Raw genomic sequence first — 27,726 nt, 5'->3', positions numbered from 1 at the left:
ATTGAAAACTTTTTTTATTGTTCATAAATTAGCTCATTATATATATTAAAACCTTATTATTTTTTTACAATTGTCGTAAAACTATTATGTGTCTTTATATATGACTAATATCTGACTTGTTTCTTTTGTGCATTATCAAAATCATCCATCACTTTCTTACATGCTTTTGATCTATCCAAAAGTACTTTGACAATAATTACATATTTCATACTATTTTGAAACTTTCAAATTTGAGGCTCTAATTCTTCTGGTGATATATTCTCAACATCATTATTACCAGAAGCATCAATAACTGATATATTTGTACTTTGGAAATTGCTAAAACGTCGCCTGGGCGATCATCGCTTGTCGTCGAATATGTCACATGATGTACAATATATAAAGAGTAAATTTATTAATCGGCTGACGGCTGATCGGCTAAACTTATTTAACAAAAACTTTTTTGCATATTTATTCAAAATAATCTTATCTAATGAAATTTTATTTCAAATATTAAAATTTAAGTCACACATTTACGATTTTAAAGAAAAAAATCACCGTATTTATTTTTAATGAAGTGATACAAATAAAAGAAATAATAACAATAAATAAAAAAGAAAGTAAATTAAGAATATTTATTTTATAACGCGTATTACGTTTATCACGTTTGTACATTATGTATATTGGGTCACACGTCTTATAATGTGATTGCATGTATTATGAGTTTATTGTTTGTAACATTTATTACATTTATTCCTAATTTCTAAATCTAAATAATAAATATAATGAACTTTCGTGAATTTTCTAATCAAAAAATTTCTTCTGTTCTTTATTTGTTGAAAAAAAATGAAATAACAATGGAGTATGGAAAGTAATAGAAGATGAAAGGAAATAAAAAAGAGTAATGGGAATTGATGGGAAACAAAAAGAAGTGATGGGAGATGAAAAGGAGTGATGAGAGACAAAAAGGGTGATGGAAGGTGAAAAGAAGTGATGGGAGACGAAAGGAGTGATGGGAGACGAAAAGAAGTGATGGGAAGATGAAGAAGAGTGATAAGAGACGAAAAGAAATGATGAGAAGTAAATAGGAGAGAAAAAGCGATAATGGAAAATGAAAAGATGTAATAGAAAATGATAGGAGACGAAAAGGATGGAATAATGAGATCAAAGTAAAAAATAAAACCATAAAGTAAAAAAAAATGAAGTTAGTAAGAAACGAAATATAAGATAGAAACAAAATAAAAAAAATAAATAAAATAAAAATCAACCTTTATTAATTGTAGAACCGAAAGAACTAAAAGATCTAAAACGAAATAAAATTAGTGAAAACCGAAATATGAAACAGAAACAAAATAAATAAATAAATAAAAAAATATGAGTAAGAAACGAAACGTAAAGTGAAAAACAACATGAACCTTAATTGAGCACTAAAGGACCTAAATATAATGAATAGAGTTAGTAAGAAACAAAGTGTAAGAATGTAAGTTAGAGGAAACGAACCTATACTGAAAACGAGATTCGATAAACAAATAAATATGACGCGATCATATGGCCAATCAAAAATATTAAATCTTCCACGTGATCAAAGACCCCAAGTCCAAGCGATAATCACCCAAACGACAATCACTCAGGCGATGTTTAGCAATTCCCATAAAAATAACCGTTCAAACATGCCACACAAATCGTAGAATTTTTGAGCTTGTAGATGCAAGCATTAATATATGAGAAGATTTTTATTAAAACCTAAACATATATGGGGCTTAGGAGGCTTCGTCAATAGAAACTTGGCATCTGGCAAAAAATTTCAATTTTTTGTTTATATTTTTTCAAACAATTGCCATGATTCTATTAACTATTTACGATTTACGAAGTGCTATGATTCTATTGACGAAGCCTCACATGTATGTCCACATGCCATATTTCTATTGACGAAGCCCCATATATATTATATACATAAACCTTGTTGTAACATCTTCAAATTCTTAAGTAACTTTACCTTTACAGCCAAAACAATATTCAAAATGAAATTAATAAAGCAACTTGACATAGTTTTACTTCTTTTATGGTGCATTTTATCATTTAATTTTATAGAAAATGTAAACTCCAGCCTTATTTCACCTATTTTACCACCGTATCATATTTGTCTTCGTTCAATAGAAGGCCCAGTAATTTATCCAAGTGATTCACGATTCCAATCATTAATTATTGATGATAACATTCGTGTAAATTATACACCATCAGTGTTAGTTTACGCGGTTAATAATGAAGATGTAAAAAATGCTGTTAAGTGTGCTGTTAAATGGAAAACGGATATAGTTCCACGTTCAGGTGGTCATTCATACGAAAAGTATAGCTTAGGCGGTAGAGATAACGTTATTGTGTTGGATGTGACATTAATCAATGACATTACAATTAATTCAAATTCAGAACCGAAAACTGCTAAAATTGGTGCGGGAAACAGGTTGGGTAACATTTATGTTAAATTGAGTGAAGCCGGTTTCTTAATTCCGGCCGGAACTTGTCCTTCTGTTGGCATTGGAGGTCACGCTCTCGTAGGGGTAACGTATTATCATCATGCTTTTTAATAATTTTTAAAAATATATTTTAAATACTTCTTTTTCATAGGGGATTGGATATTGCAGTCGTACTTATGGTATAACTTGTGATAATGTTATTTCTATGGAAATGGTTAACGCCAAAGGAGAGCTTTTACACATTGATTCTACTTCACATCCCAAACTATTCTTTGCTCTAAGAGGAGCAGGTGGAGGAAGTTACGGCATAGTAACGTCTTATGTCTTTCATATTCATCCAGCACCACCACAAGCTACATATATGAGATTTGCATTTAATCGTACAAATTTGGCTCAAGTGCATCAACTTATTTTTGCTTTGAATGAAGTTGGCCCATTAATTGACAATAAAATTGGTCTTAAACTGAGGTTATTTAAAACATCATTAATAGCTACTGTATTATATTTAGGTCCACGTACAGAAGCAAAAAATGCAATGAAAGATTTCTTATCTAAAGCACCAGAACGGATTTCATCAGAATATAATCAACTAACATTTCTTGAAGCTATTATAGCAGTTGCTGATGTATCTGAATATGACATGTATCATCCATCGCATCATCCAATTTTCTTTAAATTAAAATCTTTTTATGTTAATCAAGGTGAAGGATTAAATCAGGCAGCTATAAATGATTTGGTAGATTTTTCGAATAGAGCTTCTTGCGAAGTTTTGACTACATTCGATTTATATGGTGGGAAAATAAATATAGATAGACATAATACTTCATTTGTACATCGTAATGCACTTTATTGTATACGTATGCAAATGGAAAGTTATGAAGCACTAAGTCCTCAATGTATTGATGAAATGGATAATTTCGGAAGACGTTTTCAATATAAAATTAATTCTACTTCTAGTTATCAAGGTTTCATTGATAGATCATTAGATAATTGGCAATCACGTTATTACGGTAACATTTTTGGAAAATTGGTGGAAATAAAAAATGAATATGATCCTAATAATTTATTCAATTTTCCTCAAAGTATTCCTATATCATATTAGATATAGAATTAATTATATATAGTCGATTATAATAAGAAATAATAAAATTCTATACTGTTATTAAAGTACATATTAGCCCTGTTCATTTCTAGGTCGGATTGCTCAGACCGAAAAAAAAAATTAACCTATTTAAATTTACATTTCCTTTTTCTTGAGGGTAACTACCTTACAGTCACATATGCCGTTTGCCGCATTTATTTTTTGTGTGCCAGGTTTGTGGCGATTGGCGAAGCCAACTGATTGTGGCGCAACAAAAATCATAAAAAAATTTTTAAGTCACTAGCTAGGTGTAATTTTTGATCGGTAAAGACATAAAATCAATCATCTATATGTAAAATCAAAATCGACATTCAAACCTTCTTCCCGAACCCTAAGTAAACTTGCAGAGCAGGTGAAAATACACCTCCGTTATAAATTTAAAAGCTTTTATGCTAAAGAAAAAAACCTTAATGACCTTTTTTTGAAAATTGCCGCGCCTCTTGACGTACGACGTAATCTGACGTATTACATATCATATGATGTGCTTGTAACACATCACGATTCACGATATTAAACTAACACGATTTGTCGCGACTTTTTTTTATTCTCTTTACTTATGATTCGTGGAGAAATCAGTTCAGGAGAGGGCAAAAGACCAATTATTAATGAAAACGAAGAACTTATAGCGTCTTCAGATGAAGAAAAAATAACACCAAAAAATAACAAAAAAGTAAAATTGTCAAACCAAAAAATACAAAACCTTTCTCAGAAATCTGGGAATATTATGAAAAAGGTGCACAAAAGAATAATGGACACTATGAATCTATTTGTTTCTATTGTAAAACAAAATGGTCAAGAGGAAAGCCACAAAAATGGAAGTGCACTTGGCAAATGAATGTATACAATGCCTGAAGAGATATCGATATACTGACGTGAAAATATAGCTAACCGACAAACAACTTATACTCAAATCACTTTCTTTTTCACGACCACCTAACTCAATCCAAACGCAAATAACTGATCATTATAAGTCTGATCAGTCTTTACCCAAATTTGTTGTTGACCGACTTGAAAAAGGTTTTAAAGGCTTGAGTTATGGCTGGTATTCCATTTAATGTGATTGAAACCCCATTTGTTTTAGATCTATTTAAAGATCTAAATCCTGGTTATTCTCCGCCATCACAAACTACTCTTTCTGACCGTCTTATTACAGAAGAAACGGGTGGGTCTGGCTATTGATCATGATTTGGAGCAATCTGATCGATCATCTTGCTTTAGGTAAATATAAATTAATTAATTATTACATGCACAACTTGTTGATTTAAAATTAAATGATATAATAATCTCTTTCAAAAATGATACTGATATTTTTATTTAAATACTATTTCTGATAGCGTTGGATGGTTTGTCTACTCCCAAAATGGAATCAATTATAATTACATAATCACAACCGATATTCGAATGGAAAATTTAGTTGGTTTATATTATTATTCGTCAGATTCACATACAAGTGAATTTTTAACGGAAGAAATTTCTAGTATTATTGAAAAACTTGGCAGCGTTAAGTTTGCCGCAATTGTTATTGATAATGCTTCCAATTGCCGAGTTGCAAGACACATATATGGAATATACGTTGTGCAGCGCATGCAATCAATTAGATTACATCTGATTTGGTTAAATTTGAACCTATTAAAATGTTCATTAGTGAATGTGGTAAAATTTTAATCGATATTTTAGTACATCACATGCTAGTAATGCTCTTTAAAACAAGGTTTTACCAATATGAAAATCAAAGGAGGTGGATTACAAACTTGGGTGAAAACTCGTTGGGTTTTTATTTATGACAATGGATGCTTTATGAAGAGCTCGGCCAGTATTTGATTGGGTAAGTAAAATGTTTATTATTAATAATAAAATTAAAAATATTTTACTAAATTTTGAATTTTCAGATTCTTAGCGAGCACGCTAATTCTATTACAAACAATGAGGTTGCTGTTTTAATGAATCTTTTTTTTCATATCGATGTATCAGTTCGTTCTATATGGAAGCCAATAAAAGAATGTATAAATCTTTTAGAGGCAAATGAAGCTACTTTATCTGATTGCTTCGTCCATCTTATTAATTGGTCAATGCAATACATCGATTACCAAGTATTAAGAAGTACAATTTTGCTCAAAATATTAGTGCAATTTCAGAGGTACTCACCAATATAGTTCGAAGAAATCGGACTTTAACATTTTTAGAACATGAAGACACCTAAATATATGAATTAACAACAGAGCATTGGGTATCATACTTGGCAGTAAAAATGGATTATCGTTACGATCTGTAGGATCAAAATTAGCTTTCATTTCAACGTCAAGTTCTTGACCGTTTAAGGAATTCGTAGAAGTTCCACTAAATGTTGAACCTTTAGTTTTAATGCTCTTCGTCTCAGATTAAATTATCGAAATTTTCTTTCTATTTCTAAAAACTTTTAAATGCAATACATTGTATGTGCAACAAATACAATTATTACGACAAAGTTAAATAAAATAAAGGAAAATACGATTTTGATAATTTCTATAATATAAATGGCTATTAATAATTTGTCCTCATTTCCGAAAGAAATTTAATTTATATATACAGTACTTGGTATTAAGCGGCAATACAAATATATTAGATTATATTTGTTACTTGAATGCAGAATCGTAAAACTAAAGACTAACCAATTCAATCCAAAAAAAAACAAGACTGAAAAAGCTATCATAGCAATTAATCTAGAATCAATTGCTTCAACACTTCTAAAGCCATCAGAAAAACGAAAATCTCTAAGAATTATTGACATTACAATCATGGAAAACAAAACTATTAAATATATCACTAAAATATTTTCTAGACCCGTGATAATACAATTGCATAAATTCAGTAACGAGTAAATAAGCTGCTAAATAATAGAATATGAAGATTAATGCAACTAAAAAATTTCGAAATTTCTCATTAATAACTTCATGGCTCAAATATTCCCAACTAACAAATATGAAACAAAAAGCAAAAAAAAAGAAATCGAAGAGAAAGGAAAAAAAGAAAAATCTCGCTTGCCTTCAACGAAAATCAACGATCGCTTCGGTTGCTGGATTATCATACATTTCATCATTATTCTCATATTGCATCAGCCTCGAAAAGGGCTTAATTTGTACTTCTCATTCCATCTAATTTTGTACTATCTTGATAAATAATAACAAAACAATGTTTAAAACAAAGAGGAACAACCTTTAACGTTAAAGGCGACTTATTATCAAAACCTAAGATTTTGGTATAAAAGAGTCAAATAATGAAAATAATATTTTTATAATGATTATTCCATTTATTTCATTGCTCCATTTAATCTCTTCGAAAAATTGCAGTTTGTCCATTCTAACCCCTCTATATTCGTTACGTCTCACACGATATTTTATTGGAATCATAACATTCGAATCTCCAAAGCATTCTTTACGAAATATCTTTCTAGCATAATCATCTATGTTATAAGATTAAAATTGTAAATATCGTCACAATCGTTTTGAATTGGAAAAAAAAAGAACCGTAATTAAATTCAAATAATAAAGGCAATGCTTTAGATATTAGATATAGTACTCATCCAACTCGTATGTTTAGAATAATATTATAAAGATAAGCAATAATAGAATCATTGTATTATAGAAAAAAGTCAATCAGTCAATCAATTAATTGCCCAATGGGCCACCCAATGATAATGCTTATAGCTAATTCAAATTTACTTTTGCAATGATAGATTGCTAATTCCATATTTCATAATCTTTGGGATCCATTTTCTTCTTTTCCAGAATGTATCCCTCGGTATATGTAAATTATTACGATTTTCATTATCGTTTCCAAATAATATATATTTTGTCAAATGATCACAATCACCAAGAATCAAGTTTTTAATAACATTATGTTGAAAATCTAGCAATCTAAAGTCATCAGGCTTGTATTTGATAAATCTCCCTATTATATGATTTATGTATGAAAAGCTCTTACGCATATTGATAAATTCCAATGCTTTACACGCATCAGCTTTATAAGTATCAACTTGCCACCAAATTTTCTGTTGTACTATAATTTCATTAAATTCATTTTTCTATAGTAATAGTTCCAATGAACTTCCAAATAAAAGCCTACGAATCTACCATCCATTACATAGGTTTTAAAATCTTCAACGCTGACCTGTAATCTATATGACCTATAAACTTGATTAACATATATCGGTTCATTCAATTCATTCTATAGATAGTATATAATAATAAATTCGTGAAATAGCATAAAATTGTATTATGGTAATCAATGAGTTCGTAAGATTAAAAGCGTACGAGAAAATTTAGCAATAGTAAAGGTAGAATTATTAATATTGGTTAATTTATTTATTATTTATTTATTTATCTATTTTATTTTATTTTATTTTTTATTTTTATTATCATTATTATTTGTTGGTTCGAATGTCTAGATTTGTAATATTCGAGTTTTGTACTTTTGCAAGGGGCTTGCGTATTAATTAACCGAATCAACTTAGAAAACTTTTCAAAACTTAATAATTCACAAAAGTTATAAATTTTCTAACATTTGTATAGCGTATTGATTCAATAATAACTCGTGCAACATCAGATCTCAAAATTGCATAAATCAAATGGCATATCTTGAAATGTAGTATAATTACAAGCAAAGCAAAAATAAATAATTTATTACTCATATATTGTAATTAAAATAATTATATTGTTCGGATGTAAACAACTCTATAACAACGTAAAACACGAAGTTAAAATAACTGATAGTTAACGTAATTCTGAGTTCTGACAATCACGTGGTCGAAGCATAATTTAAACACGTGATCTTATAAAAGTATTATGAGAATGTGTAGTTTAGAGTAGCTTTACTTAATCGATTCCTAAATTTCTGATGTCTCTGATCTTGTCCCAATTTTAGAATTAAAGTGATAAAACGTTTTAAAACGGACGCTGTTCAATTCATTCATTAAATTCGTACAGCAATACCAGCAATTTGCCAACTTCTTGCTTTTACCACAAATTCGGTAGTGATCGAGGTAATTGAATTCTTTGAAATAGCTCAATTATAAAAGTTTGAAATTGCCGGTGAAGGAATTAAAAAGATATTACATTTATTCTGGACACAAGTCACTAATGATGAAGTCAAAAGTATTAGAAAACGTCTGATTGAATTCAAAATGTGGTTGAGCATTGAACAAATAACTAATATCTGATAAATTACAAATGTTGGCTATTTTCTTTAAACGTCGGTTGCGTAAAATCCCACATAATAATCTTGAAAATGAAATTTTACTAGTAAAACCGATAACATTTAACAAGGAAAGATGCTTTTTGGTCGGCAGATTCGTGATTTAAAATTTCATCAAAAATTAAAAAATGTTGCATTTAATTCTGGCCGAGAATTTCACAGTAGAAATTAAGGAATTATGAGAGAAATGGATTATTAACCAATTTGCTGTTAGTAAACCTATGAAAGGTTGATTATGTAATAGACCGTTTTACATTTGAAAACGTGATTAATTTGCATTGAATATTTCAGAAACGCAGTAAAAAAATATCTATAAATAGTATGATCATCTCACTTGGGAATTACCTTGTGAAGTTGAAGTCATGTCTTAACATTAGTTCAGTTTCATCTTTTTGACGTTTATTATGATGGTTTATTTTAACTTATTAATTGCTTTAATATTAAAACATTTTTTATTAATAATTGATACCGTCAATGTTCATGATTTACAGACAAGTAAAAAATTTATCATTTACGTGTAACAAAAATAATTATAAAGTAATTCTACTAAATAATAATAATATTAATAATATTTGAAATAACATATCTTTTATTCTTATATATTATCGTCACTTGATTTATTATTTCTTTTGCATATATATTCAAATTATTCCAAAGGTAAATATTATATTTCCACTAAATGTTTTCAACTAGGCACCTCACGTTTTTGGCCTCCTGAGTCCTGATCTTCGATACAGGGATGCCTAACGTATTTGGCCGTCTGCTCCTCGATAGGGGGAATGACTCACGTTTTTGACCGCCTGCTCCTCGATCGGAGATGCCTCACGTTTATGACTACCTAAACTTCGGCCTAGACATGTCGCAATATTTTGAGAATCTGAGTGTTGAATTTGGTTAGCCTCACGTCTAACAGGTTGGGTACTGATATTTGTTTCATCTCTTAAAGTAGCACTTTGTACGATTGCAATTATTGTTAAAATAAGAGAAGCGAAAATCAATTTTATAACCAATTATACCAAGTGACTGATTTGGGTTTATTTTGCGGTATTTATATATCTATTATAATTGTTGAATTATTTATTGAATATGTGTTTATTCAGTAAGTGTATTTATATCATCTATACATATTAGCCCTGTTCATTTCCGGTCGGTTGCATTTTTCGGTCGGATTTTGTTGTACAAAAATTATCCAATAAAATTTTTTGCAAATTGAACTGCTTTAGATTGAAATTTAGTTCGAACTCCTTATATTGATATATATTTTTTTCTTAAATGTCACGTAAACAGAAATTATCTAATTTTGGTTGGTTATTTTTGGCGTTCGACCAAAAACCCAAAAAAAAATTGGGCTAAAAGTTCAGAAAATGGTTGCGTTGTACAAACTGATCAGCCCAATCAAAAATAACTTAAATCTGACCGAAAAATGCGACCGACCGGAATTGAACAGGGCTATTATTTGTATTCACTCATTTAATGATACCATCTCAAGAACTACTGTGATTAAATCCTTTTCAACTAATAATCTCTTACTTATCTTTAGGGCAGTGAAATATATTAGCTAATATTAGTTTCATAAGGAGCCTTCTATGGTCGCTTTAAGATTAACCAATCAGAATTAAGTTCATATTATGATCACATTTACCTAATTAAATCAAATAAATTCATATTATTGATTGATACATCAGTAAATTTTTTGGGGCATGGATTCCAAAAATTTCATATTAATGAAGACTCTCCCCACGAGGATTCCCTATTAAAATTTTTTTATAGAATCCTTAAGGATTCTAAATTTATCATTAAGGAATCCTTGGGATATAATTTATTTATTTAATATTTATTCACTTCATATTTATTTACTAGTTCATTTATTATTAATTTATTATAGAAAATATTTTATATATTTATGTAAAATGTCGTTAAAGATTACATTCTATTACAGCTAGAGCTAGATGACTAAAACATTTGCAAATAATAATAAAAACTTTCCCACTTGTCCCTTGAAAGAAATAATAAGAGGTAAACATAATTTACCATCAATTTGAAAAATCGCCTAAAGAAAAGAAAAGAAACAAATAGTTAGCAATACTTGTTACTAAATTAAAAAAAAATCAAAATAACTTTTTTTTTTTTACTTGCCACTATCCAATTATAAAACATTTGGTGCAAATGATTGATAGTGAAGAAAAAAGATTATTTTATAATGAATTTCAACGAAATTGTAATATCCTTATTGGAAGCTTAATTCAGATTCAAAATGATTCAAATAATGTTAGTCGGTATTCTGGTAATAATGACGTTTAGAATATATCACCAGAAGAAAAGAGCCTCAAATTCGAAAGTTTTGACATTTTATGATATTATTAATGCACAAAAAGAAACGAGTTAGAGGTTACGACATATAAAGATTCAAACATATAAAGGTTCAAAGCCACACATAATGTTGTAAAAAGAATAGATAGTTAATATAGAGCTAACTGTAGTGTACGATCCGGATGGATTCGTCATCCGTTTAATCCGGTTCGTAAATAAATGGATGATTCGGAATGAATTTCAATATAAAAATCCGGATGACTGATTCGTAAATATGATCAGGATAACCATCCGAATGAGTCCGTTACTATAAAATAGTACTAATCAAACGGATGGATCCGGATTTATATACAGAAATAGCAGATGATGAATCATTCGTATCTTCATCCGGATCCAATCCGGATGGTTTCAAACCGGATAAATCCACGGATTGGCGCTAAGATAGCAAATAAAAAAAAGAAAATAGAAGGAAATAATTACTAAGGTAGACCCATAAAAAAGTATTACAACTAGGGAACGGTAACCGTTGGGAGTCCGGAGCGAAAAGCAAAATCTTAATTAAACTTAATTAAACACGGTAAATTTAATTGAAATATCAAAAAAAGGATGTTTCGTTATTATAAAATTCAATTTATTACGAATGGAATGGCCATCGACTCACACAGTGAGCGGGCGGGCAACGGGACATTTGTGAAACTGACACGAATAGTATTTAGTCCTTCGCTTCGCTCCGGACTAATTAGCGAAATAAAAAATAAAAAAAAAATATTTTCAACAATTGAAAAAATGATCAGCCAATCACTTTGCTGCGCCACAGAGAAATTGGGTTCAATTAGATCGGATTGAGGCGACGGCTCAATCCGATCTATATTCACAAATTATAAAATTATTTGAATTAGATTGTGCCAATCCACCGGATTGGATTTTACTATTAAATTTCCAATCCAGGGTATACCCCACGATTGAATATACCATACTACTACCCGTCCTACCTACCACTATATGTTACCCCTTATTGACCCCTATGAATTTAGGGATGGGGGTTAATTAACCACGGTTAATTAACCATGGTTAATTAACCGTTAATTTTGTTAGTTATGATTGATTTAAAATGGTTAATTAACCGTTATTTATAATTAGCCAATCAAAATGCAGAATTTAAATCATGTGATTAAATGATAATCCATTATTTTGTTACACAATTAAATATTAATTAATATAAATATTGATTAAATCTATGATCTACATATTGCATGATCTTTTTTTTAAGATAATTTTTTTTTAAAAAAACACTTTTTTTTTGCAAATTTATTGTTCATTATCATGGTAAAAAAAAAGGGAACTGTTTGGAAACATTGGACAATAATTACTGAAGCAGAAAGTAATGAAGAAAGTAGTAGGTCTAAGAAAAAAACACATCCTTCTGTACGTTGTAATTATTGTTCTAAAGTTTTTGAACAAGGTACAGCTAAAAGAATGCAAGTTCATCTTAATGATAGTTGTCCTAGAGCTCCAGAAAGTGCAAAAACAAAGAAACAACAAATTCCTGAACTATTAGAAACTTCTGATGCTACTACTTCTACTTTTATTCCTACAGTAAAAACATCAAAAAAGCATTTAAAAAATACAACAATTGAGAATTTTGTTGATCGTATGAGTGAAGAAGAACAAGATACTCTTGAAATTTTACTAGCTCAAGCATTATTTGCTGCTGGAGTTCCTTTTTCTTTTCTTGAAAATAATTATGTTATTCAGTTTTTTCAACAATTACGTCCAGCATTCAAATTACCTAATCGAAGAAAACTTGCTGATGAATTACTTGATGATGTTTTTGATGAAGTTAAAGCTGAATGTAATGAACAAATTTTACAAGCTAAATCTCTTACAATGGTTTCAGATGGTTGGTCTAATATTAATCGAGAATCAGTTCAAAATTTTGTTATTTGTACTCCAAAACCATTATTCTTTGATGCTATTTATTCTGGTGAAGAATCTCATACAGCTAAATGGGTAGTAATTTTAATGAAAATGAAGAAGATAGTAATAATAGTTCTGATAATGAAAATAAAGAAGATGATAATAATAATAGTTCTGATAATGATAGTATATTTGGATTTGAAGCAAATGTTATTAATTTAGATGATGAAGAATAAATAAAATATATTAAAATTTTATAATATTTAATAAATTATAAATTTATTTTAACTTCCTTAAAATTATATATACAGGTTATTTATGGGTTAATTAACCGTTAACTAACCGTTAATTAACCGGTTAATTAACCAAATTCATAACTAACGGTTATTTTACCAACCCTACCTATGATATAAATTTTTTTTATTCTTTTTCTTTTGAGTTTCGTTTACTAAAACGCGTAAGATGGTAGTATCAAAATGTGATACAAAATCAAAAATCTACTCCTTTAATATGTGAACACGGATTAGATTTTTGGTCCAATCCATCGGATTGGCGATCCAATCCAAATCCAATCAAATTGAATTTGTGAACGCACCCACCCCATTGTGATCCGTGAGTCAACTGCAAAAAATTCATATATGATTTCGGTACAAATTAATATCGATCATTAGTAATCTTTTTCTGATACCCGATTTTCATTCCTTAAGTAACCCACATTCAATACTAACATATTTTAATAAATAATTTCCAAAGTTTCAAATAGTTTTGTTTTTTAAAATAAATTTCTCACATAATTTTTTATTTGTATTTGACGCCATGCCAGATTCCCATTTTCTGCAGATCCTTTGCAACTCGTGAATCACGAATTATAAGCTTTTTTCATATATGATGCAAAATTAGATGTATGAATTTTGGCTTCGATATTTATAAATCCACCATGATATAAAAACTTCGTAATAAATTAATATTTAAAATCACATTTCATTCAATTGTTTCTAAAAATATTATAAAATACAATTAACTCTTATATTACATGAATTACATTTGTAACAATAAATTGCTCTATTAATATCTTTCTCAATTCTATCCCTTATTTCATATATATCACCAAGTATACATATCTCCTAAATCTGCTGCTTGCTGATATAATTTAAATGATTCCTGTTTATTAACACTAGTTCCAGTTCCGTAACTATAACAATATCCTAATTCCCTTATTCCACCGATATATTCTCCTTCAGTTGATTGTTTAGATAATTTAAATGTCTTGTTATCATCTTTATCGACCCCATATTCCATTCATATACATTATAGCGAGATATGTTGGGATAAAATATTTCCTAAATCTGCTGCTTTTTCATATAAAGATACAGCCCTTTTTACGTCTTTTTTAATCCATATGCCATCTTCGCAAAAATAACCAAGATAATTCATTCCTGATGAATAATTCTTGTTATCCGCTTTTCAAAAAATTCAAAAGCTAGCTTTTCATTTTTTTTAGTTCCATATCCAAATTCATACATAAAATTGAGACAATGTATGATCTTGATCTGATGCTTTAATAAATATATCAAATGCTTGACTAAGATTTCACTGAATTCAATTCCTATATAATTAAAATATCCAAGTAAGAAAATCGAATCCAAATCATTTTGATTATTTAACAACCAATTATAAATTTCATGAGATTTTATATTATGACTATTAAAATAATCAAAAATATATTTGTGTGCATCTTTTCCTTCATTAATTATTATACTTTTAGATAAAATGCTTTCATTAATTATTTGTTCATTTGTTGTTATAGTGACAATATTCATTCTATTTATTTTATTAGAACGAAATACACAGATGACGAAACAAAACTAAACTAATGCGAGTTCGTCCAATCCCCCAGGAATACGAGAGGAATCGCCCAGCCTATTATTCAACGAATCCTAGGCAAAACCGGATATCACGAAGTATTTATTCTATCAAAATTTTGAATAATTTTAGACAGATATAAATAATCAATCACGTGATTTGGCGAGGTAATAACGTTGGTCGATTATCTGGCTCACCATCCCAACAACCTAAAAAAAGTATATATAATTTAACAATATATTAAAAAAAAAAGTTTAAACATTATTTACCTTTATAAAGTCTTATATAATTTTCAGATGTATTAAGAATAGGTTCTTCTCTAAGACCTTGCGAAATTTCTATAGTCAAATCAATATCATATTCTTCGGTAGAAAAGGGAGATTTCCCGCTAGATATCTCCCATAGCAATACACCAATACTATATATGTCATTCTTTTCATTATATGAGAATAATTGTGTTGAATTTTTATTATTTTTTCGTTTACTAAAAATTTTTGGATCGACGTAAGGAATTATTCCTAATTGTTTGGACGATCTTGACAACCCGAAATCAGCCACCTTTATTGTGTTTTATACAAGCTTTGTTTATACTACAATTAGTACAATGTATACCAAATATTAATTGTTAAACAAATACTATAAATACTAATATATCTAAAACTGCGGAAATCGGAACCTCAAATTGTGATTTTGATCAGTTACAATTTCCTATTATAATTATACACGACGCGTAACAATCAAATATAATTATGAGTCATCTTTTATGGAAAAATTTTTATGATGTAAATATAAAAACCCTCTATCCTTACTTTCTTTCTCTTCTCTCTCACACCTTTTTCCACTAGTCTCTTCCCCTTCCTCTAGCCCATAGTCGATTTTTATAACTTTCCTTTTCACCGTTTGTCTAAGAAAAAATATATATATATATTTTAAGTAACGAGTACATATATTAATTTTAGAAATACCTAGAGGCACGAACTTAAAAGTTACGTGACCTACAGCAAAGAGCTCTCTAATATACGTACCAAGGTGTGATGACACGATAAAAAAAATTTGGTCAAATTAATCGAGACTTTCTATTGTTATTTTAGTACACTTGTTAGTATAATAAAGAAGGTATAATTTCATGAAAAATTTATCATCAATTTTCTTGATATTATTAATATATATATATTTTTCAAATATATTAAAAAAGACTTTAATGATTTTTAGGAAGGATCCTCACTATCCCACAAAGTTAAACACCATTGGTTTGGGAGGAGTCATCCAGTCCAGTATCCCAACACTCGTTGCACCCAAAAAACAATTTGTTATCAGAAAAAATTTTTTACGCGAAATCACGTGACTTCGAATGACTGGGTGCAACGTCGCATTATTTCTCGTCGTCATCCCTCTTCCGGACCTTCTTTCTCTGGCCTTTTCCAATAGTTTCGCCAACTTCTGCCTTGAACTTTGTGATGGAGTCAGCAGACCAGTTCCATTAGCTTTTCCTTTACCTCTTTTAGACTTTCAGACACATAAAGGTATGTCAAACTGTTTTCATAAAGCTAAAGAGAGTGCCCTCATTTCTGGTGAAGGTGAACAAGTGGATGCAATGATCAAGGAAGTTACGGCAACCTTGTGAGCTGGCAGGTCTATCTATGATAACTCTGTTAACTGATGGACCTGGCTGAGATACGAATAAGATCTTCTCAGTGTTGAGGTCTACTATTCCGCAATGAGGAATAGTTACGTATCTTCCTCAACTTTGACTCATGCAATTGATTTGTTCTCATTAAGGACTTTTGGATTCAGAGAACTGGAAGCACTTCGTGGCCACAGTTTTACTGTGAACGTCCTTCTCTGTTTTCAGAATTTCTGGATGATAACAAATCTTTGTGTGTCCAGGAGAGATGTCAGTGAAAGGACACAATAACCTAAAGCTGTGTTTTTGTAAGTTCTTTCAAACAGATACTTGTAGCTATACCTTTTATTGTGCAGTTTTCAGGAACGGACGGTGAAAATATCGACACTAATATATAGGAAGAAGATCCGGACTGCTTCGTTATGTTACTTGATACTTTAGAAGGATACTGCCTCACGTCACTACCAGATGGCGGGATGAAATTCTTAAGTAGAGTACTTAGCAAAAGCTAACCATCCCTTTTAATTTATAGATGTTCCACAAGAAATTTGTAAGAATATTTAGTTATAATGAAGAGTTACATAATGCAGTGATTTACTTCCGGTAAGTGTTATATTTATTGATAAAAAAAATTAGATAAAAAAATAATTTGTTTTTTAAAATAAAATAACAAAATCATTTAACAAATAAGAAAAAAATTTCTATATATCATGTTCCTTACAAAATGTAATAGCAGATTCATAATTATTATAAGCAGCTAATTTCATATAATATTTAGCTTTTTCTATATCTTTTGTACAACCAACACCATTATAATACATATCTCCAACGTTATACATTGCTATTTTAAAACCATCTTCAGCAGCTTTTTCAAAATATTTAAGAGCTTCTGAAAAATTTTGATCAACACCTTTGCCATGATACAAACAATCTCCATATCTTACTTTTGCTTCAGGGAATTCATTTGCTTCATTATCAGCAACTTCTTTAAATAATTCAGCAACAATTTTATCTTTATTTGGAGGGCTCTCAACAAATTCTTTTGAAATGTAATAAGCTTTATAATATTTTGCTTTGATTTGATTACGATTCGCTGTGCCTCCTGTATTACCAAGATTTGCATAAGCTTCAAAACATTTATATGCAGTTTTTAAATCTCCAGCTAGTTTTCCATGTCTATTATACAGCCTATGTTGCATTGCTGCATCAGTGAGTGTCATATATTTAAATGATTCAAGATCTGGAAGAGCGTATGCATCAATGTTGTCTGCTCGTTTTGGACGAAACTTTTGCATGGAGTTGTTTCTGCTGTTTTCGCTTGGGTTAGGGCCACTAGAACTTGATGTAACTTGTGAATATTTCTTGAAACAATTATTAAGAACTTCAAACATTTTCGTGATTTTTGGCCTAAAATCTGGATCATGATGAACGGCTAAAAAAAATGGGTAAAAAAAAAAAGAAACCAGTTAAGTACAACAAATAAAATTGTAATTTAAAATATTTTCTTTTACATACCTTCAATTTCTAATTGTTTGAATTCTTCTGGCATTTGATTATTTTCAGAAAATGGTTCTCTATACATTTTATTACGTACCTTATCAATTATATCCCCAATATCATTATTACCCTGATGTGGAATTCTTTCTTCAGCAATTTCCCAAAGTAAGATTCCAAAACTATAAACCTCACTTCTTTGATCATAATTAAAAAATGAATATATATCTAACACTTCAGGTGCGTAATATCTATATTTGTCTAAAGTGCTTTTTGACGCAGATTCGTAACGGCTACTAAAATTTGCAAGTTTTGCTGTCTCATTAAGTGTAATTAATATATTTTCAGCCCTAATATCTCGATGAGAAATCTAAAAAAAAAAAAAAAAAAAAAAATTAGAAAAAATTTCGTTAATTAAATAAAAGCTGGTTAAATAATTACCTCTACAATTCTTAAAAAATTTAATCCACGAGCAATATCAAGGGATATACGTAATTTTAATTTAAGGTCGAAATCATTTTTATTTTGATAAAATTCACGCAAATTTCCATATTCAGCCCATTCATTCACAAAATGCCATTCTCTTCCATCATAAATTATTCCATAAAATTTTATGATGTTTTGCCAATCATGAAGTTCTTTAAGAATTATAATACGACTTTGTAAATCCATTTGGTCATCTCTATTATAGATAAGCTTAAAAGCGAATTCAGCACCTTTATTTGTTTTTTTATACCATTTATATACACGTCTATATTCACGTGTTTTCTCATTATCATCACTTTCATAATCAGAAAATTCTAGTGGATGTACCTGAAAGATATCATTAATTTTTGTTAGACTTCTAAATTTTCCTCTCGTAAAATGTACCATTGTATTATTCATTGCATTAACTTTTACAATTGTTGAAAAAAACTTTTTACTTGAGTCTGCGAAGCAGTCGTTATCATCAATACCAGCCACCATTTCTTGTAGATACTATAATTTATTAAAATAATATAAATTAATTTTATGTTTCAATAATAAAATTCAATTTTTTTTTAAATCTTACTTTAAATAAATCGTCTTGATCGGATTTTAATTGTTCAAGTTCATCAGCAATTTCAACGTTAATAGAAAAAGACAATAAATTAATATAAACATCAAATTCTCCACATAATTCTTTAAAAACTTTCTCAACACTTTTTTCTTTAAGGTATTTTATCAAAGTTTTCATTAGAGAAATTTCTGATATAAACTTTTTAATTCGTGCTATAACAATAGATAATTCTTGTAAACGTATATAATTTATTTTATTAAAAAAATCTTCTCTATCTTTTCTTTTTTCTCTAAGTTCTCGTACGGCTAATTCTGCTACATGAACTCGATTTTTTAATATTTCACAAGTTCGTTTATTATTATGTTCAGCAGCTTCTACTAATTCGATGGTTTCGTTAAAAAAATTTCCAATTTCATTAATTAAAGGAAGAAATTTTGCAAATGGAACAACCATTAAAGCACTATTTCCCAAATTTTCAGCGAAATCCTCTTTTTTTTTGATCCATTCCTAATAATTTAATTAATAATTTAATCGAAATTTTTTTTTTTTTAAGATGCTAACAAAGATCATAGTTTTATTTAATCATGCACTATATGCTGTACTACATTGTATAATAGCACTATATTACATTATAATAGACTATATTAATTATAATAGGATTATATTACATTAGGATATATCATCATGTGCGCACAGATAATTATTAAAAAAATGAGTACATAAACCAAAGATGCTTTAGAGTGTATACTACCACGATATGTAATTTATTAATTAAATAGAAATTTTGATAAAAAAAATTATTGATTTATAAATTTTTTGTACTGTATATTTAGATTGACTAAAGTATTTTATTGATATAAACTGATTATGATATTGATTATAATAATTATCCACTAAAATAAAATTGAAATAATTTTAAACGCGTTAATCATTAAATTATTTAGATAGGATAAAAATTTTGAAAAAATTGGTATATATATATATATTTTTTAGATAATAGTTTTAATAATACAAAAAAAAAAATTCAAAAAAAAAATATTAAAATAGCTAAAAATGTGATGAAAATATAGTATAAGTGGTGTTTTCTTAAAGTTCTTTATGAATATCTAATATCTTAAAAATAAAGGTAATTACGTAATATATATAAAATGGATATACCTATTGTTAGACGTGTGTCCAATTATATATTATAAATATATATATATAAAACGTGAAAAAATATATATAATATTGTTAATTTTTTAATTTTTTTTTAAAAAAAATTATTAAAAAAAAATCGTTTAATGTTAAAAAATTATTAAATAAAAATAAAAAAAAAACTGTTAAAAATACTAATATTATTGAATTATCAAAATATTATTACTTATTTTAATAAAAGAAAAATAAAAAATAAAAAATAAAAGGCAACTAACGAGTAATGTATTTTTTTAAAATAAATTATTTGACGAATCAAGAATAAAGAATGTAGGAGGAGGGAATGTGAAAGATCATGAGAGTTTGTGGGAGTGAGGGAAAAAATTATACGTAATAGTTATTTCACGGTGCAGCCGTGAAAATCAGTGACTCCGTGAAATAACTGATTTATCTCACGGTATCCATACCATAAAGCCTTTAATATACTTATTTTGACTAATGATGATAGACTTTTTGTTCCAATATTGATAGACTTTTTACCTATCTTTTTAAATAAACACCACCCGTGAGAATATCAAGAAGATAATATAAATTTATTCAATGAAGTAATCAATTGATAATCAACGCGTAACATACGAGACTATTATCACGTTATACTGGTGACGAACAACATTTTATCAATAAAAGTTTACACTAAAGCGTAAACAGCCGCAGTATATCGTGTTTATCGTGTTTGCCGAGGCTTTTTTTTATTATTTTTTTATTTCCAGTTTTTTTTTCAAAACCAGAAACAACTGTATTGTCAAAACAATTGTATTGTCAAATAATTGTATTATGCAAGATACTATACTCCCTAACTATCTTGTTATTAGTCACTGTGTATTCGAAAAAGTATTTATATACCCTCAATACCCCTCTTTTTTTTCATCTTTTTTTTCGTCAGCTAACAATATTATATATACACAATATATACTTTCATCGTCTTTTTTTTCGAGGTCTATCTTCTCTCTGCCTAAGCTTTTCTTTATTATGTCTTCTATCTCTTAGGCCCTTTTCTTTACGTCTTTCTTTAGAGTTATATCATATTTTTTTCGTCTTTTCTTTTAGGACTATCTTCTCTCTGTCTAGGTTTTCTTTCGTTTCGTCGTCCTTTTTTTTTGTTTTGTCATCCTTTTTTTTGTTTGTTGTCCTTTTTTTTGTTTTGTCATTCTTTCTTTTTGTTTTGTCATCTTTTTTTTTACTTCATCTTTTTTCTTTCATTTTGTCATCCTTTTTTTCGTTTTATCATCCTTTTTTTTCATTTTATCATCCTTTTTTTCATTTTATCATCCTTTTTTTTCGTTTTGTCATCCTTTTTTTTTCGTTTTATCATCTTTTTTTTCGTTTTATCATCCTTTTTTTTCATTTTATCATCCTTTTTTTCATTTTATCATCCTTTTTTTTCATTTTATCATCCTTTTTTTTCGTTTTATCATCCTTTTTTTTTCGTTTTATCATCCTTTTTTTTCGTTTTATCATCCTTTTTTTCGTTTTATCATCCTTTTTTTCGTTTCATCATCTTTTTTTCACTTCATCATTTTTTTCTTTCGTTTCATCATCTTTTTTTTCATCTTTTTTTTTAGATCTATCTTCTCTCTGTCTAGGTCTTCTCTTTATTAGATCTTCTTTTGGCCAAAGGTATGTTGAACTGTTTTCGTAAAGCTATCTGGCGAAGGTGAACAAGTGGATGCAATGATCAAGGAAGTTACGGCAACCTTGTGAGCTGGCAGGTCTATCTATAATAACTCTGTTAACTGATGGACCTGGCTGAGATACGAATAAGATCTTCTCAGTGTTGAGGTCTACTATTCCGCAATGAAGAATAGTTACGTACCTTCCTCAACTTTGACTCATGCAATTGATTTGTTCTCATTGAGGATTTTGGATTCAGAGAACTGGAAGCACTTCGTGGCCACAGTTTTACTGTGAACGTCCTTCTCTGTTTTCAGAATTTCTGGATGATAACAAATCTTTGTGTGTCCAGGAGAGATGTCAGTGAAAGGACGCAATAACCTAAAGCTGTGTTTTTGTAAGTTCTTTCAAACAGATACTTGTAGCTATACCTTTTATTGTGCAGTTTTCAGGAACGGACGGTGAAAATATCGACACTAATATATAGGAAGAAGATCCGGACTGCTTCGTTATGTTACTTGATACTTTAGAAGGATACTGCCTCACGTCACTACCAGATGGTGGGATGAAATTCTTAAGTAGAGTACTTAGCAAAAGCTAACCATCCTTTTTAATTTATAGATGTCCCACAGGAAATTTGTAAGAACAACATTTAATTATAATGAAGTGTTGATTTTAACCAACAATAAAAATAATTTTTAAAAGAAATTCAGCTCCTTGCTTCATAAAAATATATATATATATATATAAATTGTGAAAAAAATATATATAATATTGTTAATTTTTTTAAAAAAAATCATTAAAAAAAAATCATTTAATGTTAAAAAATTATTAAATAAAAAATAAAAAAAAAAACTTTGTTAAAAATACTAATATTACTATTGAATTATCAAAATATTATTACTTATTTTATCGCAGTTTTCAGAATTCTGTGTACGTTGTGATGATTGAGTGATTATGATTGCAGGACAACATTGTCCGATTTTTGTCCGGTAATTTTCCTGTAATCTAATGATTTTTTTATTAGATGATCTATAGGGGGTAGCACAATTTTGAAAAGTGCGATAAATAGTACCTCGGGTGTACTATATATAAAATTTAAAATTTGATTTATATATACAGTTTGTCAAATTTGCATATAGTCAACCCTCGAATTTTCTCAACACGTGACATTTATCCAATGAATATGTCAAATATAACGAATCAACCAATTAACTGAATTCTTTATAATCTTATAATGAATTTGAAATAAAACCGGAAGTTTCATTGTATCGAGGGCTGGCTGTATCCACATACATATTCAATATATTGAATGGGGGTATTAACTTAGAAAGAATTTATGTACTTATGTACTCCCTATAAAAAATTTTATCCGTTATTTCTGTAAAAATGAGCCTTTCACGGATCCATTCACGGAAAATGTAAATATTTGATAAATTCCGTGATATAAGGCTATTAATTCCGGAAATATGAGCCTTTTACGGAAAAAAGACGGAATATAAAAAAACGGATAGACTTTTTTTACAGGGACTCGTATCCTCTTAACACTACCTAACATTTATAAAAACTAAATTTAGGTTTCGGTTTTAGCCGACATACCTAAATGAATTTCATTATATCCTATTTAAGTTTTAATCAAAGAAAAAAAACAAAGGCTAAAAAAAGTTTGAGTTCGGTATTGCAGGCGTAAGATAATCAATCACTTTGTTAAAATTTCTATGTTAAGTAATGCGTCCTATGATAAGATGATTGACGTAATTGATCAAAAGATAACTAATAACCATTTATTTAGTAACCGGCTTTTTTGTGGAGGTTAAAAAAAAAAAATTCTTCAACCGTAATTTTTCGGTTTTTTTTTTACAGTTTTACAATTTTTTAATATTAAAAAAAAAAATAAAAATAAAAATATTTTATAATTTTTAAAATCATGAATGAACTTAAATTGGTTTATAAAGCAATTGAAAGATCATATATAACAATGGATAAAAATATTTATAATGATATTATAAAACAACATAAATTTAGAAAACAAGAAATTATAAATGATAAATCACTTAATGTTAAACAAAAATCAGAAGCGATAAATAATTTAAATGGAAATTATAATTTTGATAAAATTCGTTATAAAATAGGTAAAAAAAATTTTTGTAAAGATTGTAAAAATGAATATTATGCTAACTCATATTGTGAACATTGTATAAGAATTTATTTAAAAGAAAATTTTTTAAATTGGACATCAAAAAATGATAAAATTGATAATTTAATAAGAGAATGTCAACTTCAATCACTTGCTCCAAATAGAATTATTGAATGGATCCCTTATAATCGTTTAAAAAAAGTTAAATATTTTACAAGAGGTGGATGTTCGGAAATTTATAAAGCAAATTGGATTGATGGTTATTATAATAAATGGGATTCTAAAGAAAAATGTTTAATAAGATCTGGAACTCATAAAGTAATACTTAAGGCATTAAAAAATGTTGAAAGTGCTAATAGAAGTTGGTTTGATGAGGTACGAATTTAATGATTGATTATTTATATTAGATTTTTTTATTTTTAAAATTAATAAATCTTTCTTTTAGGCGGTCTCACATTTAACTATAAGTAATAAATGGGCAGAGATTGTTTTATGTAATGGATTAACTCAAAATCCAGAAAATGGTGAATATATGATTGTAATGGAACGAATGGATGCAGATTTAAGAGGTTATTTAAGACAAAATAATAAAACTCTTACGTGGGAAAGAAGAATTAAAATCGCTTTTGACATAATCGAAGCACTTTACTTTATTCACGAAGAAAATGTTATACATAGAGATTTACATTCTGGAAATGTATTATATTTTCATGGTTATGATTCCTGGTATATTAGTGATCTTGGGTTTTGTGGTCCTGCTGATAATCCATTAAATAGTATATATGGAAATCTTCCATATATCGCTCCTGAAGTTATTCTTGGAAAGGAATACACACAAGCATCCGATATTTATAGTATTGGAATGATTATGTGGGAAATTTCTTCTGGTTACCCGCCATTTTATAATTGTAAACATAATTATAATATGGCAATGAAAATTGTTAATGGTTCAAGACCGACAATATTGGAAGGAACCCCATCGGAATATAAAGAATTGATGATACAATGTTGGAATGAAAAATCATCTGAAAGGCCAAAAATAAATACTCTTTTGGATAAGATTGAAAAAATGTGGAAAAATTGTTATAATAATATTGAATTAAATACTTTAAAAGTTAATTTGGAGCTTAATTATTATTCACCTCAAAATTCTCGATTATATTATTCAAATTCTAATTCAACTAGTAAAATTTATTATTCTAACGATTTACCATGCAAAGGTATAATATATATATACTGTACAACGTTTAATCTTTATTAATATAATTTAATTTAATTATTTTTTTTTTTTTACATAATAGATATAATGGATGAACAAGAAGGTACGTTAACGTATTTAATTTATCACGTTAATAATGTTAATAATTTATTTTATTTTATATTTTTCTATAGCAAATCATAGTAAACCTTATGATTTCAAGATTGAATCGCTCTCGCAAAATTCAGGATGTTTAATATAATGATTTATAAGCTTCACGTGCAGATACGTATATTATTATACAGTATAAGATTATTTAAACGCTTAAGACAGAGTTATAATTTTATATTTGTAAGTTGACTACCGTTAAATACCTATTGTATAGGAGGTTTGGCAAATTAGAAATGTTGCAAACACCTATTAACGCGAGCTACCTGAGTCACTATGCCCCGCATTACCGTAATAAGTATATAGTTTTTATTATAAAATGTTTTAACTGTTTATTTATATTTAATAATATCATTTACAATCTTTTACAATTCTTTTACATTATATACATATAAATATACTGTATATATATATTATTGTTTCATTTTAACCTGAAAAACTTCATAATCATCGATTTCAAATGTTCCCGCTCGTCTTCTAATTAATTTTTCATAACTATTATTATAACATTGTCCTTCATTGGTATTGTTTTTTAATAAACGTAAATCTGAATGATTCGCTCCAAAATCTATACCATAATCAAAAAATGCGTGCTCTTTATCAACAATTTTACTAAAAATGAATTTTGTCAATTTATTTTTATCTAGAGAAAAAAGAAAACTATCCTCACAAACATAATATTCTCTCGTCGATCCAAAATTTAAAGGATTGTAACCTCCAAGTATTTCATCAGTATTTTTAACACTAACAATAGTAATAGTAGGACCTTTCTCATTACAATTATCATGAAAGTTTTGAAGATCAAATCCATCCCTACTTCCACGTACAAGTAATTCAAAATCAAAAGTAACATCCCTACCATATTGTGCTGCTATCTTAATAAAATTTCCAATTAAAAGTGCATGATCAGAATTAATAATTCTAGAATCTATTTTCATTAAATTTATTCCAAATTTTGAATGAGATTCTTCATTTGAAGAATAATATTCAAGTATTTGTACGTAAAAATCTATATCGAAAATACTCTTAAATGGTTTGATCTTTTGAGAGAAATCTTTGGGACTGATTTCTTCAAATTTAATATGTGGAATAAATGGTTGAATTAAGTTCCCAAATGTTGTTATATTGTCTTTAGTCCATTTTGTCGTATCCGATGATAATTCTCGAGATTGTGCAATTGCCCATTCTATAAGTTTACCCCAAACATCAATCTGTTTAAAAGAAGTATTATTTTTCACCAGATTTAGTAAGACATCTTTTTCAATAGTGACAAAGTCACCCGTTTTGAAGATAATAGAAGGATCTTGTTTAATAGTTGTTTTATAAAATTGAGTTAATCTTGGAAATTGAGTGTGTTTCGTTATAACATGTTGAATAAGAACGAAATTTTGTCTTAATAATTCTTGATCTTTAAAAAGATGTGGTATAATAACACCGTTTAAACAATAAAGACGTAATTCATCGGCCGCGACTAAAAGTGAAATATTTGTTTTAACGTCATTCTTATAAACATCAATATTACCGCCATATATATACCTAATCAAATGAATTAAAATTAATAATGTAACATAACTAATGTCTAGTGGTGGTGAATAATTAATAGGACATTAATATAAAATTTATATTCATACCTTACAAGAATATCAAATACCTTTACGGAAATATTTGGTTTTTCATATTTAATAATATTATTTTCATATTTTAATTTCTTGTTATTTGATAATTCACTACGAAAAAAAGGTGATCGTATTTTTAATATTAAAGAATGTAACTTAAATTTTTTAATATCTGGTTTCTTTCCAACTAATATTTCAATATCATAAAATTCACTAGATTTAAACGCATCATAATATTCTTTAGATAATATTCCGTAAAATTTCATTTTTTATTTTTTTAAAAAAAAAAATTGGGGGAGAAAAAAATAATAAATGATTTTTTTTTTTGCTATGAAAAAAAAATAAAAAAAAGGTTATTTTTTTATTTTTTCAGCATTTTGTGAGACCTATATTTTCGTTAGTTGTTCTAGTTGATCACCCGATGTAGCGTTCCTGCCATAACGATATGTTGTACAAGGGGGGTAGGCATTATTATCAAGTGTTCTATCTCTTATAAAAAAAATTTTCTCACAAATGATTTCTATAAGAGTTAACAAAAACGTGATAAATAGATGATGCTGTAATTGTCAGACAAAAACAACGATTTAAAAGAGAAAGTGTGTCAAACGTATACGTATCTTCAATTGATAACGATCTGTAAAAAAAAAAAATCATAAGAGATACTTATATAAATATATATATATTAAATTTCGCATGAGCTACGATTTTTTTTTTAAAAAAAAAAAATCCCGA

General features: G+C 28.1%; 5 protein-coding genes across 5 annotated transcripts; 3 read left to right on the top strand and 2 right to left on the bottom strand.

The window, feature by feature from the left end:
• Positions 1–1,963: 1,963 nt before the first annotated feature.
• On the top strand, positions 1,964–3,633 carry OCT59_019973 (uncharacterized protein). Its single transcript, XM_066143877.1, has 2 exons — positions 1,964–2,537; positions 2,605–3,633. The coding sequence occupies exons 1-2, from the start codon at positions 2,001–2,003 to the stop codon at positions 3,553–3,555; spliced, it is 1,488 nt and encodes a 495-aa protein (XP_066005585.1). The 5' UTR covers positions 1,964–2,000; the 3' UTR covers positions 3,556–3,633.
• An 8,976-nt stretch (positions 3,634–12,609) lies between these two features.
• Positions 12,610–13,286, top strand: OCT59_019972 (uncharacterized protein; the record flags this gene model as incomplete). Its single annotated transcript, XM_066143876.1, has 2 exons — positions 12,610–13,033; positions 13,168–13,286. 2 exons carry the CDS (start codon positions 12,610–12,612, stop codon positions 13,284–13,286), a joined length of 543 nt encoding a protein of 180 aa, XP_066005584.1.
• A 3,952-nt stretch (positions 13,287–17,238) lies between these two features.
• On the bottom strand, positions 17,239–19,523 carry OCT59_019971 (uncharacterized protein; the record flags this gene model as incomplete). The annotated part of the gene is made up of 4 exons (XM_066143875.1): positions 17,239–17,969; positions 18,053–18,401; positions 18,473–19,009; positions 19,083–19,523. 4 exons carry the CDS (start codon positions 19,521–19,523, stop codon positions 17,239–17,241), a joined length of 2,058 nt encoding a protein of 685 aa, XP_066005583.1.
• A 5,558-nt stretch (positions 19,524–25,081) lies between these two features.
• Positions 25,082–25,472, top strand: OCT59_019970 (uncharacterized protein; the record flags this gene model as incomplete). The annotated part of the gene is made up of 3 exons (XM_025317508.2): positions 25,082–25,232; positions 25,314–25,334; positions 25,405–25,472. The coding sequence occupies 3 exons, from the start codon at positions 25,082–25,084 to the stop codon at positions 25,470–25,472; spliced, it is 240 nt and encodes a 79-aa protein (XP_025178232.2).
• Positions 25,473–25,791: 319 nt separating this feature from the next.
• On the bottom strand, positions 25,792–27,260 carry OCT59_019969 (uncharacterized protein; the record flags this gene model as incomplete). Its single annotated transcript, XM_025317507.2, has 2 exons — positions 25,792–26,914; positions 27,010–27,260. The coding sequence occupies 2 exons, from the start codon at positions 27,258–27,260 to the stop codon at positions 25,792–25,794; spliced, it is 1,374 nt and encodes a 457-aa protein (XP_025178231.2).
• Positions 27,261–27,726: the final 466 nt, after the last annotated feature.

This window comes from Rhizophagus irregularis, chromosome 29, assembly GCF_026210795.1.
Source record: "Rhizophagus irregularis chromosome 29, complete sequence".
Lineage (NCBI taxonomy): Eukaryota > Fungi > Glomeromycota > Glomeromycetes > Glomerales > Glomeraceae > Rhizophagus > Rhizophagus irregularis.
Note: the sequence above shows the minus strand (reverse complement) of the source record. Positions and strands in the feature narration are given on the sequence as shown.

Excerpts from the sequence above, each read along its gene's own strand:
- OCT59_019973 (XM_066143877.1), top strand. The coding sequence starts at position 2,001 with ATGAAATTAATAAAGCAACTTGACATAGTTTTACTTCTTTTATGGTGC. Across the intron at positions 2,538-2,604 it reads GAGGTCACGCTCTCGTAGGG|GGGATTGGATATTGCAGTCG; the intron begins GTAACGTATTAT and ends TCTTTTTCATAG.